This window comes from Equus asinus, chromosome 2 (assembly GCF_041296235.1).
Source record: "Equus asinus isolate D_3611 breed Donkey chromosome 2, EquAss-T2T_v2, whole genome shotgun sequence".
Lineage (NCBI taxonomy): Eukaryota > Metazoa > Chordata > Mammalia > Perissodactyla > Equidae > Equus > Equus asinus.
The window spans coordinates 52,061,321-52,077,178 of record NC_091791.1 but is presented as its reverse complement, the minus strand read 5'-3'; the positions used below and the strand labels follow the sequence as shown (position 1 = coordinate 52,077,178).

Sequence of the window (15,858 nt, the reverse complement as noted above, 5' to 3'; positions counted from 1 at the left end):
TTTCCAAAAGTGGCCCAATAAACCCCCAAAAGTGTAGAGCCATTTGAAAAGGCAGTCAATGATGGTTTGCTTTTGCATTTTCTCCATTTTGGTCAAAGGGGGGTGGGGGGAGTTAGATTGCAAAATTATTTCATTTAAGTTGCTTAAACACTTACTGTTTCATATCCTCCCAGTTTTTGAGCAGCTTGAAACATAGTCCAAAGGTTAACTGTTAGAGGGACAATAAGTATTTAGATAAGCATTGCATTAACATATTTCCAAGAAATGTCAATTAAAACATTTTGCTGTTCTTTTTTCAATGAGAAAGAGAAAAAAAAGAAATATTAACGTACCCCAGAGAGCTATGTCTTAGGAAACAATTTGCCAAAGGGCATTCAACAACAGGATATATTATTACCACTTAAAATATTTCTTAACAAACAGTCACAAATATGGAAATGGTTCTACTTTTGGGATGAAAGACACCACAGTTTTAGTCCTGTTGCCATCAGCAGACCAAGAGAAGCTACGTTACAGCGTCCTTGGGAAAAGTGTGGGATTTCAAAATTGGGGTTGGTCTTGTTCAACCCTTAGAAGCCATTGATTAAATGGTAATATATAATGCTTCCTTGAGATAAGAACTCTCCATAATCAAAAAATAAGAGTGACTTTAATATATGATTGCCTTCTTAATAGAATGTCTGATGGCAGGACTATATTAAAAGCTCATATCATATTTCACTGACACGTGGTGCCTTGCAATGAGTAGGAAAACTAGTATGTCACCCTCGAGGCAGCAGTGATAGAACAGATCAAAGGGAAGGAAGATATTCGTTCACAGAGGAATTGAGTCATGAGTCCACTCCTTGCCCTAACTTGCCTGTGTGATGTTGTAAACATTTTTTTTCAAACAGATTTCTTTTTCAGGGTGTGCACATGTTTACGCTGTTAAACAATTATGCCAAATTGCGAGCAACCCTGTTCATTTGTACCAAATACCATGGAATGGGACTGCTATGGCTTTGATTCTTTTTACAAGAGGGGAAAATTGAACTTCAAGTAATTCCTTGGTAAGGGAAATGAAGAATAAAATTAAAATCAAAAAAACAAAAAAGGCTCTTTGACACAACACGTTCGAAAAGCCTCATTGAACCTTGCACTGTTTCAAAGCCATCAAGAGCCCTGCCTCGGCCTTGATTTAATCTGAATCAATGCATAATGCAACAAAGCTGTTCATAGTACATTAATTTTACTTCTATTTCAAGCAACCAGTTTTCAGACAAACATTGTAATCATTCGTAGTTATATAAGTTTATAATGGCTGCGAGGGTTCTCTTGCAATCAGTGCCAATTGCTATTAGGTATGTAAATTGTTATGTAAAACATACAGGTTTGACATTCTTCATCAAAATGACACATGGTTTTAATCTAGGAAGATACATTTGGAGAAAATACTATTTCAAGCCAGGGGCTCATCGCTTTGTGTGCCACAAAACCCAGACAGAGGCAAAATATATATTCAGTTGTGAAATCAGGACAGGATCTGGGTTTCTTCTCTTTTTATATGGAATTCTGTTCAGCTATGAGTTCCCTGTTCCACCTAAAAATATATGATGACACTTAAATATGTCGAAGTAATTCAAAACGGGACCCTCGATTCAAATCTGTGTATTTCTTGTTTCCTCTGAAGTCATCAGGTTTTTGTTATTGCTTAACAAATTTGGGGCTTAGGGAATATGTTTTCTTTTTGTGGTTGTTTTGTCCACTTTTAAACGTCTTCCTTTTAAAGGCTGTCTTTTCATAGGCAACATCTGTGCCTGATAAAGCTACGTCATATTATTATCTCAGAAGAAAGGCGTTACGGACACTCAAGATTGACAAAACAGAAAATGAGAAACTTTCAACATGTCTATTTCCAGTCATAATCAGTGGATTCAAGCCTATAAATATCTCACTGCAACTGCCCCAGAAGGGAACAATGTAGCGGAAAAAGGCAGGGAAAAAATTCCTGGCTTGGATGATTTGCAGATTTAGTATAAACAGAGAGCATCATCTCTAGATTAGGATTTCAACATAATCCTGAGTCAAATTTTTTTTTCCAATTCAAAGATTCTAAGCAGTTTTGATATTTCAGAAATGAAAACAAGTATACTTACTCTGCTTAAAACCTAAATAGGGTATTCGTTCTATAGGGGTCTTCCTTTCTTTCATGTATTTATAAAGTGCCACCAGGAAGGCCTGCTCGTCCGCCCTGCACTCTTCACCAATGGCAACCTTTGGTTTTTCCTCATTTGAGACTTTTTTACAGTTATTATGGTTATTCTTCGGCTTGGTCAAGGCTGACCTGGCCTCACACTTCACCTGGAAAAGGGAAAAAAATATGCCACATCAAATCAAGCGCAGCCCTGGAATGCTTATGAAGACACAGCTAGTGACATCTTTCACTGAGTGGGAAGGGCGAACCAGTAAATTAGCCTTGCCCTGAAATAGCTTTCTAGAGGCATCATTGAATATAAATTGTCTTAGACCAGGGGATGGTAAAATTTCCGTAGAGGGCCAGAGAGTAAATATTGTAGGCTTTTGGGCCATACAGTCTCTGTTGCAACTACTCAACTCTAGCACAAAAGCTGTCACAGACAATATGTAAACCAACGGGTGTGGCTGTGTTCCAATAAAACTTTATTTATAGAAACAGGCGGTCAGTGGCCCATAGTTTGCCAAACTATGCCAGCCTCTTTTAGATTCTTTACAAGTATGTTGACGTGAAACCAGAAACAGTGTCTGAATCTGGTGAGACCATTCTCCTGAAACAGTGTCTGAATCTGGTGAGACCATTCTCCTGCCTCTTTATACGCTTTATTTTCCTAAGGGGCACCATCTGTTAATGTCATTGAATAAACTCTGCCTTCTGCATAAACAGTCCCATATTTTGTACTTTGTATCAAAATGAAAGGCAGGTTTATGTCTTTATAGTAAACTTATCTTGTTGTTACCCTTTACAGCAACCTGGAAAAACATGTCAATGCCAGCAGACGTTGGCATCAGGAACATCAACAAGGTCTCTGCTGTCTGTCACCTGAGGGCGATGCCCGGATACACCCTCAGTAGGAAAGGAAAGATCTCACTCTTTAATGAAGGCTTCTTGCTTTTCAGTCAGCTCTGAGAATATAATAGGAGATGTTAACTTGCCTCAAAGGAAAGATTAGAGGTCAGCTGAAAACCCAAGAAGAGTAAAAAGCTTGAAAAAAAGTGAAAAGCTCCATGATTAAAAAATAAATGGCGGTAAATGTGCCAGATGTTCCTCCTTCCACTCTAGGCGAATATGGAATTCGGCACACGGAGCGGCCAACCTACCTTCCCTCCTTGCTGCCATGTTCTACAAGAGGCCTTTGATGGTTGTTAAATATAACGCTAAGTTGCTGAGCTATTTTAATTGTAAAAGGGGAAGTACAAAGGGTCAACTTTGAGTTCAAGTGCGCCCACGGGGAATGTGTACATTCCAGTATTCTTTACATCTCCATATCCAACATCGGAAAGAGGGCAAGTGCTGGAGAAACATTATGAATTAAAATGTCCCACATACTCGACAATGTTTTCCATTTCAGATTTTTGACCCTTCTTTTTCTTTCCCTTCAGATTCTCCTTCCCAAGCGCTAAGAACATAAAGGTTATGCTTATTTATTAAAGGGAAGTGTATTTTCTGCAAGGGTTTTCTTTATTGCTTATTCTCTCAAGTGATCAGGCTCGTTTAATATCTTCAGAATGGTCCTCTTAAAAATAAAACTGGTTCCTGCACAACTCATTCAACTGGGCCTGTAGATAGGATTTTAATTTTTAAGGGGCTGTGGAAATGGGATTAAGACATTTTTCCATGTAGAATTTTTACTTACAATATTTTCAAACTTTGGTACTTTGTAACATTGTATTAAGGCAAACATCCCGGGAAACTTGATGTAATCATCATTTTTCACTGCCAAATTTTAGATTGTTGAGTCTAAAGTTCTGATGAAATCTACAATTTAGTGGCTTTTTGAAATCATAAAATCACTTTAGTTTAATCTGTATTGTCCCCCTAGCCTTTACTGAGGGCTTATCATGTAGCCAGGCTCTATTCTAAGCACTTTTTAGGTATTATCTCATTTCACACTCACAACCAAGTGAGGCAGGTTATTATTCTCTTCTTAGAGATGAGGAAACAGAGGTACACAGAGGATGGGTAATATGTGCAAGGTCACAGGATCACATCCAAGTTCGTAAGTGGCGGGTTTGGGGTTTGAAGCCAGGTAGTCTCCGTCTAGGGCTTATAGTTTTAAACACTAGACTTTACTGACGCTTATAAAAAAAGATTCAATTGATAGTCAAAACACACTTCCAGTTAAAAAAGTATATCTTATTATGAGGTATTACAAAACCCACAGCTTAGAAATGTAATCTATCAAAAGAGAAGCAAAAGATACAACTAGGTGGTTTTCAAAGTGTAAAAGGGCCCCATTCCTTCTATTGTATATTGAGCATAGGGAAGGAAACCAGTATCAACTGAGTACCTGCACTGAGCCAGACACAGTGTCGCGGACTTCACATAGTCTGCCTAAGGTTCATGAGAATCATAAAAGAGAGGTATTTGGCTGTATTTTACAGTCCAGGAAACTGAAGCTCAGTGAGGTTACATATTTTTTCATTCAGCTAGTACAGAATGCTGGGTTTAGAACTCAAGTGTCCCTCCTTCCGAGCCCCAATCTTGTATAAACAGGAGTAGATGATGTAAGGTTGGCATATAAAACAGGCTGAGTCTGAAATTGGCAGTGATAATGGGCCATTATTTATATTGCTAGATCAGAAGCACTACTGTTAAGGGGGTATGAAGTTTGCCCCCCTCAGTATCTAGATAGCTGCCTAAGCTTCTGCCTCACCTGTGCGGAAACACCCAGAAACAGAAGGAAAGCATGGAGGGGGTGTGCAAACCAGGCCCAAAGTCAATCAGACACCTTGCTTCGTAGACAAGGCTCCAGGTGAAGCCAGGCTGCCACCTGCTGAACCCCATCCTGAACGTCAGTGGGCTTCCCAGCAGGTTCCTCGGGGAGGGGGGAGGAACAGGTGCTTCAAAGGAAGTGAACAGTGATTTCCTTTCTTGGATCAGCTCCATACATTTCTTCCGTTAACATAAATGAGCCCTTTAGGGTATTATTCTGTTTCTGGGCACGACCAGGCCAAGTTCCTTTCTACATTTTTCCACATTTATCCAAAACATTCTCAGCATTTTAATCTACTGAAATATTCAACAGGAACCAGTCTTCGTGTTGACCTTGAGAAAGCCCAACCTTTTGATGGTAACAGTTAATTACTAGATGTGTTTTTCCCGACCTGAACACCTTATACTTGTTGAGTTCACTAAGAGCTTTGGGGTTTCCAAAGTGACTGAGGAAGTACTAATTAAAGAATCCACATTTAACGTTTTCAGTGAACCACCACCTATTTGATATTAACCACATCCTTTCACTGGATAGAGTTATAACTAATCCAGCCTCAACGGGGGCAGCAAGATGTGCTGAACCAGCGGGGAACAGCCAGTGTCTAGTTTCAATTTGGTCACTAACTTGCTGGGAGAACCTCATTTTCTCCCTCAGGAAAGCAGGAAGGATAATCCCTGGGAGTAGTTCTGAGGATCAAATGGGAGGAAAAATACTGAAAATAATGAAAGTATCCCATTTGTGAAATACCGAAAGTATTTTTGTGATTGAAATGAAAGAGCATTTTACACACCATGGTTTCCCTTTTTACGTTCTTTTTGGAATACAAATCACCCGTTAGGTACTTCCGGCCTTTGGAAAGTGCTTACAGGATGTGAAAAGTCACTTGCTTTCTATCAACGGAGGCCTTTCATTGTAGACCCAGGCTGAGATACCTTGGTCCCTACATCTGCTGCTGTAAGGTGATCCCAGCGAAATGGCAGGATTTGAGTTGGACCCATTCATGGCATCTGCAGAGAAGTGGTAGCCTCTTCCCCATGTGACTTTTGTTGTCTTTGGAAAGCCATGAAATTCTCTGTCCCTTGGAGAACAGAGTCTTGCAGAGCTAGTTTTCATGTTCTCATTAAGAGAGTGCAAACTTTTGACGGCAACAGGCAAATTGCTTGACTTGCTTTTCCAGTCATGCACACAACAAACCTAGTGGGTTCTCACTCTAAGAGCTCTTCTCTGTGGAGCTGCAGGAAGCTGGAACTTATCCATAGTTAGAAATGGTCGATTTGAGGCACTTTTGAAAAAAACAGTCACACAGGTCTTGGTCATAAAGCCAAACTGTCATTTGAAATGTTGCTTCTAGTTCAGCAAATGATCAGATGGTCACAGGCTTGTAATTTCTACTGTAGCATTCCATGAGAAAAGACCACTTTAAGGCAGAAAACTCTTTAGTTGTTGTCCTCGCCCCAGATGTGGCTTGTTCATTCTGTAGGGATTTTATACCTGTCTGTTGGTGCCAATAGATAAGCCCACCATACTTCATACCTACCAGTCTCTCTCTTCTAGGTGAAGTGGTCTTGCCAGACCCACTGGAAGCAGCCAAGGCAGGACCATAATCCAAGGCTCTGAGAAGAGCTGGGCATTTAGACCAGTCCCCAGCAGCTGACTGCAGCCTGACATTCATCCATTCACCACTGCAACCAACGATGGAGGATGATCTTCCTCCTCATAAAGATTCTGAATGGCAGCACTGGTGGGAGGTGGGGTGGGAAGGGTCACTTAAAAAACTCAGTAGTCACTTGGCTACTACCCCTCCTAAGAAGGATATGTCAGTGAACATCAAATACGGAACAGCCTCTTGTTCTCTGCAGTTTTGTGGGTCATAGTGTGAGTCCTGAAGCTGCCTTCCATGGAGAAAGATATTGGAGGTGCTGTTCTTTCCGATCAATTGTATGAATTTTGCAAAACTCCCAGAGGCATACTTTGGTAGTGACTCCAAATGACATGAGAAGGAGCTTCATCCTGCTGGGCTCAGGTACAGAACATGCTGGCATAAACACATGATGTCATCTTAGAAGTATGGGGCAGGGTGCCAACACAAGGTATTGGCAGTACAAGCTCTGCTGAATGTTATGATCCTAAATTCCCGCTCCATTCTGCAGCATCTTGCAAACCACAACACAGGGAATAAACTGTTCCTGCTGACATCCTTCAAGATCATGGAAGCTGAAGTCCTACATAGGTAGTTCTAGGGTCGAGATGTCCAAATTACTAGAAAATGTCATTCTTGGAATCCATGTAGACTCACTCACACAAGGTTAAATGAACAGAACAGAAATCACTTGAGGGAAAGACAGATTTGTTTTTAGCCAGAAAATACACATTTCTACTGATCGATCTCTTTTTAACCCTTCGCAGTCTCAGAAGCATGAAGAAATCCTAATCAAAAAGTCCTCAGAAATTCCCCATGAAGCAATCATCCTTGAAGAGAAGATTTCTAGAATGTGCTCGTCTAGGATTTGCTTCATTACACTGGTAGGAGGAGTGGAGCACGCGGCAGAAAAACAGTAGATGGTCAACATAGAACTGAATTCACGTTTTTCTACATCAGAATCTTCCAAGGTCACCAATAATCGAAATGTTCCCATTTTCATAGGTTTAGTCCTTAGATCTGGAAACGTGATGTCAGTTGAAATGCAGTCTTCAATTCAGGTCCTAAAGGGGCTATTGCTGTCTTTGGCACAGAAACAACACCTGTACGCAAACACTCCGTAAAGAGAACCAGGGAAATCTGACCCAAGCCCACAAAAGTCAAAAAGATAAGTCTAAAAATATGAAGTGACACTTCACCCTTCACAGTGCTAAATACCTCAGGCATGCATTTTCAAGATTCCAAAGAAGGCTTAGGCAAAACAGGGCTGGGTCTTGAAAAACAGTGTAGAATTTGGACTTTCGTTCTGCATTATGAGAGATCTTTAAAAACATCTAAATATACTCATGGGTATATGTATACATGTAAATATTTTGCTATGTGTCTTCAATTTTACTCTAAGGTAAATTAGAGGTGACTTTGAAAAAAAATAGCTGAAAAGATTAATTCTAGCCATTTCTAATTTCATCCTGTGTTAATCTCAAACATATTTAAATGAACACATTCAGAAAGAGGATGGTTCAGCTGGTCTATTTTTGATACAAGCAGAGTAAACTATGTCATTGTGTCACCTACTATGAAATCTCAGCCTCAGTGACGTGGGCGCTTAATCATCTGTCCTTTACCCAACAGGCCAAACTGGGAGGTGGGAAGTCTTTGTGTTGACTAATCAAAATGCCTACACTTCCCCCTCCTCCCGACACCAGGCGAGGGGAGGTGGCAGCAACAGACTCAGCAGAGAGCTGTGAATACCAAAGTCAGATTCTGAGTTGAAAACTGCCACCAGGACACAGGAGCAGAGAGAAAGCAGAAAAAGGAAAAATAAAAAGATGCAGGCAAACGAATACCGTGGAGCGAATGAACGTACCTTGGCAATGGCTTTGCCATCGGAATTGTTGTTGGAATCTTTAACCCCACTGAAAGAATCTCTTCTCTGTGGGCATGGCTTCTTCTTGCGTGGTCTGCCTTTAAGATTTGGCGCTGAAAACAGACGGAGAACAATTCAGAAACATTTTCATCTGCATAGGTTTCCTTATTAAAGACTGAGAAGCGTACTACAGGAGTGGTCCCCTCTGATTGTCTCGAGAAATGTACACGTCTGTGGCAGCCAACCCTCATTTTAGGCTCCTCTCTCTGAACGGTTGCATCTTGGTAGACTACACACTTCTGTACATGTTTCCCAAAGCTGATCTATTACACTTCAACATGTCTAATTAATATAAATAAAGGGAAGCCCTTAGCTCTAAGCGATAATGATAAGGAAAATGCACTTCCCCATTGTTAGAAAACACAGCCCTGAGCCAGGCTCCGAGATTATTCTTTGTTTTTTGTTTTCTATCTTGTTTTCAGAAAATCTAAGTGATATGCCAGCCCATTACGGTATCGTAGTAATGTAACGATTGAAAACACCTCTCTTCAAAAGTGGAGACATAAGCATTTTCTAAAATTATGATACAAACAAGTAGAGAGAGAGCTACAGAGAGAGGCATCACGCTAACAATCTGAAAAATATTATTCTATGGGTTTACTAATAATCTTGTGACCAGCATGTTTCAAATCTCAACAAATCTGGCAGATATATTTAAATCAGCATGCTCCCTTTTCCTTTTCAATATATTTTTTTATGAAGATCTTGAAGGTTATTTAAAAGAACTTCCAAAGATCACACTGGGGTTAGCCTGCTTCCATGGAGATTATACTTTTTAAAAGCTGTAGACAAGACACAAATCAAAGTTCTATTTTATCCTTGATGTTGAGCCTGATTCCCTTTAAGATCCACACAGAAAGCAGGAAGAAAAGAAAAAAAGGCTGCTGTTTATTGAGGGCTACGACTGTCTGGCGTCAGCTTTTACATTTAACTTCATCAGTCACCCAAGTCAAACAAAATTAAAACAAATCAACTAACCAACTAGCCCTTCAAGAATTCCAAACTAATTAATTATACCCCAAGCAATTTCTTTCAGACCTTTCAAGGTACCCACACTTTTTAGTACTTTAAGGTATGATTATGACTGTGCCAAATCTGAACAACTCGAACCCTCTTAAATGTTGTTCATCTTACTATGTCACATAGTTAGCCAGTGGTTTTAGGACATTTTACATTGTGCTCATCTTACAAACAAAATCATCCCACTCATCTGATCTTCTAGTGTGGATTGCAGTTTTGCTGTTGGTAAAGCTCAATAAAGCAGAGCCGCCTTCACCATCAGGCAAAAGTTTAAAAAGTGGCTTTTGGGCTCAGCCTCTCCCTTCCCAAATCCACTCTCCTCTCATCTCCCCAAAACGTTCCTCTGAAAGGCCATCCAGGAAAGCCAGCCTGGAATTAGCAAAGGTAAACAAACTCACAAACAAAAACCAAGCAAAGAGAAAGTAGCGATTACCCATTCCAGTCGACAAACATCTGCCTGATGATGTCTGTGCTCATGAAAGCTACAGCATGTGACTGCTTCCCGGCCCTTCCCTGGAAGTCTCGACTTGACTTGGTGTGGATGTCAGCTTCCCCGCGAATGCGAATGCGAGCTGCGAGGCTCAGCGCTCTGCTTACAACTCCCCTCCCCCGGCAGCTCCATTACTCATGTAAACACACAGCAGTGACTAGCACGGAGTGTGTGGGATGAGCTCTGAGGACTTGCTGGAGTTGCCAGACTGGCAGGGAGGGCTCTGCTCTCTCCACCTCCCTGCACGGGGCTGGTGATTTCATCGGCCTGTTTTGTGGATCCTGACCTCCTGCTCCCTGTCAATTTGATGCCACCTTCCATGAACTGACACGTCGGTCCTCAGCCTGGAGCCAGGGAGTGGACTGTTTTGGTTTGAAGACTTAGTGTAGCACAGAAGTGTTTCCACAACTGACCCAAGTGCTAAGACTCTAATGACCGTGAAGGAAGGATGTCCTTTCACGTCCCTTATCAAAATAACAGCCGAGCAGAAAGCTGACAGAAATAAACAGAACTTGGGTAGGTCTGAGGCATTTCATTAAAAGAAACAAAACAATATCGCCTCTGTTCTAAGACTTGTTACTATGATCTTTCCTTCCTAACATTTTGGCAAAAAGCATTTAAACCTAAAAGGCATTTATTTCCAGAAAAGCTTTCAAATCCCCAAGGCCTTTTAGATAGAACTTGCGTTGAACAGGCTGTTTTAAATAAAGGCAAAAGTTCCGGGAACCGACAATAAGTCATCCCCAAATTGGGTCTATTTTCTCCATTCTTTGAGCTGTTTTCAGAAACCAGAGAAGCTGATGTCCTTCCCTAGCAGATTCTGAGAATTACAAATTTAGAACAGACTAGCACCTAATATTCTAGTCACACAGACTTAAACTCTAAATGGGATTTGATCAAGAGAAAAAGCCTTTTGTTCCTAATACGGCGAGAACACAGATATTCAGGTCTAGTTAGGTAAAACCCACCAATCGCTCACGTCTCAAACTCAAATACTTCTTTTAGTCTCCCCTCTGAACTCCTTTTCTGAACTTCTCTTATGGAGGGTGTCACTGTATTCTTTGTACTGTAGCTATGTTTTATGGCTTATTATTATACTAAATTGGAGAGTCCTTAAGGGTAAGAACATAACGGATTCTTCTCTTACCTCCCCCCCACACGCTGAGGAGGGGGCATTGCATAAGATGAATTTGTTGAATGAACAAGTAATTAACAGAAATACAGATGCCTTCATATACATCCTTCGTGTCTTCACGAGCTGGACCTGCAACCTGACCGCCTATATATACCTGTCACTCTGGGCAGAGGTAAAATTTTATTCATCTTTGCTATGTATACTTGAACTCTGGGAACATACACCAGGGACTTGATTTTGCTCTGGGAATTGAGACAGGAAACCCAAGGCCTTTGGTTGCAGATTACTGTTAAGCCATTGTGTCTGACATGATCTTGTCCCACATACAGTGCACAAATGCCCTGAAGAGCAGATGTTCAAAGTCCCAGGGGGAATGAAGCACGCAGGACAGGGTGGCAGTCCCATAATATAATTCGAGATCTCTTGGATCCACAAGACCCCAGGTGAAGCTTTGGGATTGAGGGGCTAGCTTTAGGGGAGAGCAAAAATTCTGGCCCCTACATTTTTTTCCTACAAGGTCAAGAAAACACATCATTTGCTGCTAGGTGGGTCAGTGAAAACAAATGCTTTACAGTGGGGTGGTGTCAGAGGTGGGCTGGAGGTTCTCGCCTTTAATTCTTTTACATAAGAAACAGCTCCACCTCCTTTCAGTAGCCCTGGACCAATCTAAACCTGTCCTCTCCTTGACAGCTAAGGGCTCTGTACCTACTGAGAGAATCCAAATCTTAAGACTCCAGAGTTACACCAGCTCCAGTGCTTTCAATGAGATTGATCTCTACCAGCAAAACCATTCTGGAAGGCCAGCAGAACACCTACTGAGAGCGTTACTGGCTCTAGTCAATTCTACTCCAAAAAAAAAAAAAATAGCGTGAAGCAATAAATGCCCCATTACCTTTACATGTGTATATAATCCACTGCCCAGCCCTGGCCTGACTCATCATAGAGTTCAGTCAATGTTCTTTGCACAAATATTTTCAATATTATACACGAATAATAATTATAGTTGATACTGAGCACTTTCTCTGTGCTAGTCAGCGCTTTGCATACAATCACTTATTTAAAGCTCACAACAAGCCAACCGTAAGGTGCGATTATTATTCCCATTTTATAGACCAGGAAATTGAGAGCCAGATAAAATTACTTGTCTTAGGTCATGCAACTGGTTACTGGTAGCACAAGGATTCCAAATGAGGCAGCTGGAGTTTATTCAGAGCCCCTACTTTAAGTAACTTCTCTTCAACAGACCGACACACACACTTACTCTGTCTCATAATGAGATATTTATATTATTAACTTGGGCTGGCAGTCACCAGGGAGCTTTGCCCAAATGAAAACACTCTCAAGTACCACATAGCACCAGGGCGCTGCAGCCCATCCCAGGAAGCAAACAGCATCCTGTACACTTGACAGGGAGCAGGGTCCCCCTCGATCTTGATTCGGAGGTGGGTGATAAGACTACAGCCACAGAGTTCCAATAAAACTTAGTCAGAGCACCATGCACATTCTCCCTTTGCAGACGGCTACTGACTCTTCTGCTAAATCAGTGAAAGATCTCTGTGGTTTTAAAAACATCTTTCCTCTCTGACTGCCCATCTGTTCCTCTTACTCAGTGCCACGAAATTAACTACTATTCACCGTTGTGAGGTCACTTCTATTTCTATAGGTGCTAATCCCAGGAGACTCAGCTACCGCCAGTGCTCCAGGCTCCTCTGACATCCAACCCGTGTATTCTGTTTTTTCCTTTTTTGAACTCCTCCCACTATTAATGAATTACAGTCTTTTTTTGAAAGACAATGTAGCAAAACAAGTTTTCGGGTTTTTTTCTTAAAGAGTTTAGAAGCAGAGAGTTGCAGGCATTTCATAATATATTTACCTCACTCTGCGTTCTGACAAGTTATGTGTCAGGGCAGCGCAGGTGTGGGAAACTTTCATCTCAACCCCAACTCTTGCAATAATAATAATAAAACAAAGGAAATGTAACCAGTTACTGGCAAAGTCAATTGCTTTTGGCTTAAATGTTCCTGTTTTTTTTCGACTGTGTTCTTCCTGTCATGACCATCTCTCTTTTTTATAACATTTATGCTCTTGGAAATACCACGAAGATAAACTGCTATAAAAGCTGGACTGACTCATCAGTTAACAACACTTTCTTCTTATTTTGCAGAGAGGATTTTGTTGCCAACGCAGCTACATATTCTCTCGAGAAATTCTCTGTGAGCTTCCACTCAGAGATAGGACTTGCTTGTTGGTGGGGACTGGAATTAGAGGAATGGAAAACCAGGCATCATTTTCCTAAGAGTTTGACCCCCAGGGTCAATGTCTAGAGGAAGTCGGCAGAGCAGAGCGTTAACTCATTTGATTTGTAAGTTGTGTGTGTGGTGTGTGTGTGTGTGCTTTAAACGCTAAACATGAGCCAGAAAACTAAACTCCACTGATGGAAGTATTAAAGACTGACAAACGTTCTATGTATAGTGTGCATTACTGATAATACTTTGCATTTCTGTAATGCCTTTCCTCTGAGGACCTCAATTCTCTGGTACATTTTCTTTATAGACAATAATCTTAAAATATTCTGGCAAGTTTCAGCATGGAGCATTGCTCTTTCTGGAAAAAAAAAAAAAACCCTACCCTAATTTAGTTATCACTTAATGTGTTCTATTTTCAATGTTTCCCTTTCGACTATTTAGAAACTTCCTCTTTCACTACAACAAAAATAAGATGAGTGTTTTTAAAGGTATTAACATATGAGGAAAAGATTTAGAAACCAAGAATGGCAGGAGGCTTGATCAAAGCCACTCCTGAAATTTATGGGTGTAATAAAAGAAAGGCATTTCACAGATAATCTCTTACAGAATTTCAGTTTTCAAATACCTGGAAAAAAAGAAAAGAAAAACAGCAGCTCTCATTTTGGCTTTAACTTAAAGCCAACATTTTTATTTTAAAAATTCATAAATGATTCCCTGAAATTTTGATTTCAAATCCACAGTTATTCCATACAGTCACTGCTCCATACCCAACACAGTGATGCCGGAAAACTCTGGCCCCTGGTACTCAACGTCTGTTAATTGGTTGAATATTTTCCTGAATTCACAGAAGGTTAATTACATACAGATTTAAGAATATTCAAGTTTACTTTTATTCTGTTTTCCTATAAACAATCCTCCACATCCCAATAAAAATGTTTGAGAAGCTACTGTGTTGTCTGAGATATAAACACACAGGGCCCTTAGCAAGCACAACTCCATCTTCTGGGATATTCTCATTTAAATGATGAATTTAAAGCAAGAGGCATGGTGAAAAAAAAAAAATGCTGCAAGAGAGTTATTATTTTCTGCAATTCTTCTGACAGTTCCCTTTTTAGAATAATTCTTTTCTCCAATAAAGGCATTAGAAAGATGAGTTGGGAGTTATGACTCCAGACGAGAGCCACCCTTACTCTTAAATGCCACCAAAACCCAAAACCACACAGTCACGAACAATGTCCAATGGACATGCCCCAGAGGAAGGCGTCCATTCGCCACTTTGGATGTCATGGCTGCTTTGAGTTTCCAAGTTTGTTTTAACCCAACCATACCCTGACTTTGCTTGAACCACAGTGCCTACTAACTACAGTTTAGCATTTCCAGTGAACTGCGCTCTCACGGAATCCAGGTCCCCTTCTACCTCCTGTGGAAGGGTAAGCAGTTGTGTTGTTAGAAAGGGTGGGGGGGGGGGGAAATGAAGCAGGCTTTATACGAGGTCCAGTCACTTTGGCTCTTTGTCAAAATCATTGAGATCCCCGAGAGTCACTAATGAGAGTGGAATGTATTACTGCATTTGTCATACCTGCACTGCTCTCAGGCAGCTGAAGTCCAAAACAGCCGTGGACTTCATTGACTGCTCAACAAACCACGTAAGTAAACACTCTTGTAATCCTTTCCAAAACATGCCTAGTCTTACTCACTCCTTGTTTCAGGCTTATGAACGCTGGAGCAATTGTTAATGCCCCTGATCAAAGTTTTAGTAATTTCATAGGCATGTGATTTGCATTGCTATTTCCTGATCCGCCTTCTCTCTGCCCTGGAGGTCTTCATTTCTCAGAAACACTTAAAAACACAGATTATTTGACTTCTCCCCTTCCCCCACCCTATAAATGGAGCTCGGCTTGCTAGCTCATCTGTATTGCTAATTGGTTTGGAAGCATGTGACTCCATGCATTCTTGCCATTAAAACACAAGCAAACCTCTTTTTCAGTCAAGTTTTACCAGCAGTGATGGGCACATTTCTATCTTTATTTCCCCTCTGTGTCTTGAGAGGGAGAGAAGTTTAAATGACCAAATGTTATCTATAATTATTCTGAAATGATGTAGTGAAATCCAAAGGAGTGCAAAAATGTTCTAGAAGTCTATAATAGGCTTGTCTACAAGGGCGCTGGCAAAGAAGAAGGGGTTTATAGACTCTTTTTACTACCACTTTTGGAATAAAGGGAAAATCTGGGAGCTAAATCTAGGTAGAGTGAGGATAGATTCTGGGTTTTCAGAAGATGGACTTTCTAAGGAGAGAATTTTGGAATTATTGGGAAGAAGATTGAAATCCATGCCTTTCAAACTCTCACCTTACTTTTGGTCTGTTCCGGCTACCCACAGAATCCTCCAGTGAGATAATTCTCAGTGAAAGGACACCTCCAGGACCCGCAAGGGGCTGGAGGTGGTGGCTCAT

The 15,858-nt window shown here is 40.8% G+C and overlaps 1 protein-coding gene across 4 annotated transcripts in view; it reads right to left on the bottom strand.

The window, feature by feature from the left end:
• Positions 1-15,858, bottom strand: part of ARID5B (AT-rich interaction domain 5B) — a 173,593-nt gene that overhangs the window by 32,744 nt on the left and 124,991 nt on the right. For 3 of the 4 annotated variants that reach the window (XM_070488567.1, XM_070488569.1, XM_070488574.1), the window contains 3 exons: positions 8,456-8,568; positions 2,136-2,340; positions 156-208 (listed from right to left, as the gene is read on the bottom strand). In XM_070488567.1, coding sequence (XP_070344668.1) covers positions 156-208; positions 2,136-2,340; positions 8,456-8,568 — 371 coding nt within the window. Of the gene's footprint in view, positions 1-155; positions 209-2,135; positions 2,341-8,455; positions 8,569-9,968; positions 10,698-15,858 lie in introns of those variants that run through there. The other variant, XM_070488575.1, reaches the window with a different exon arrangement.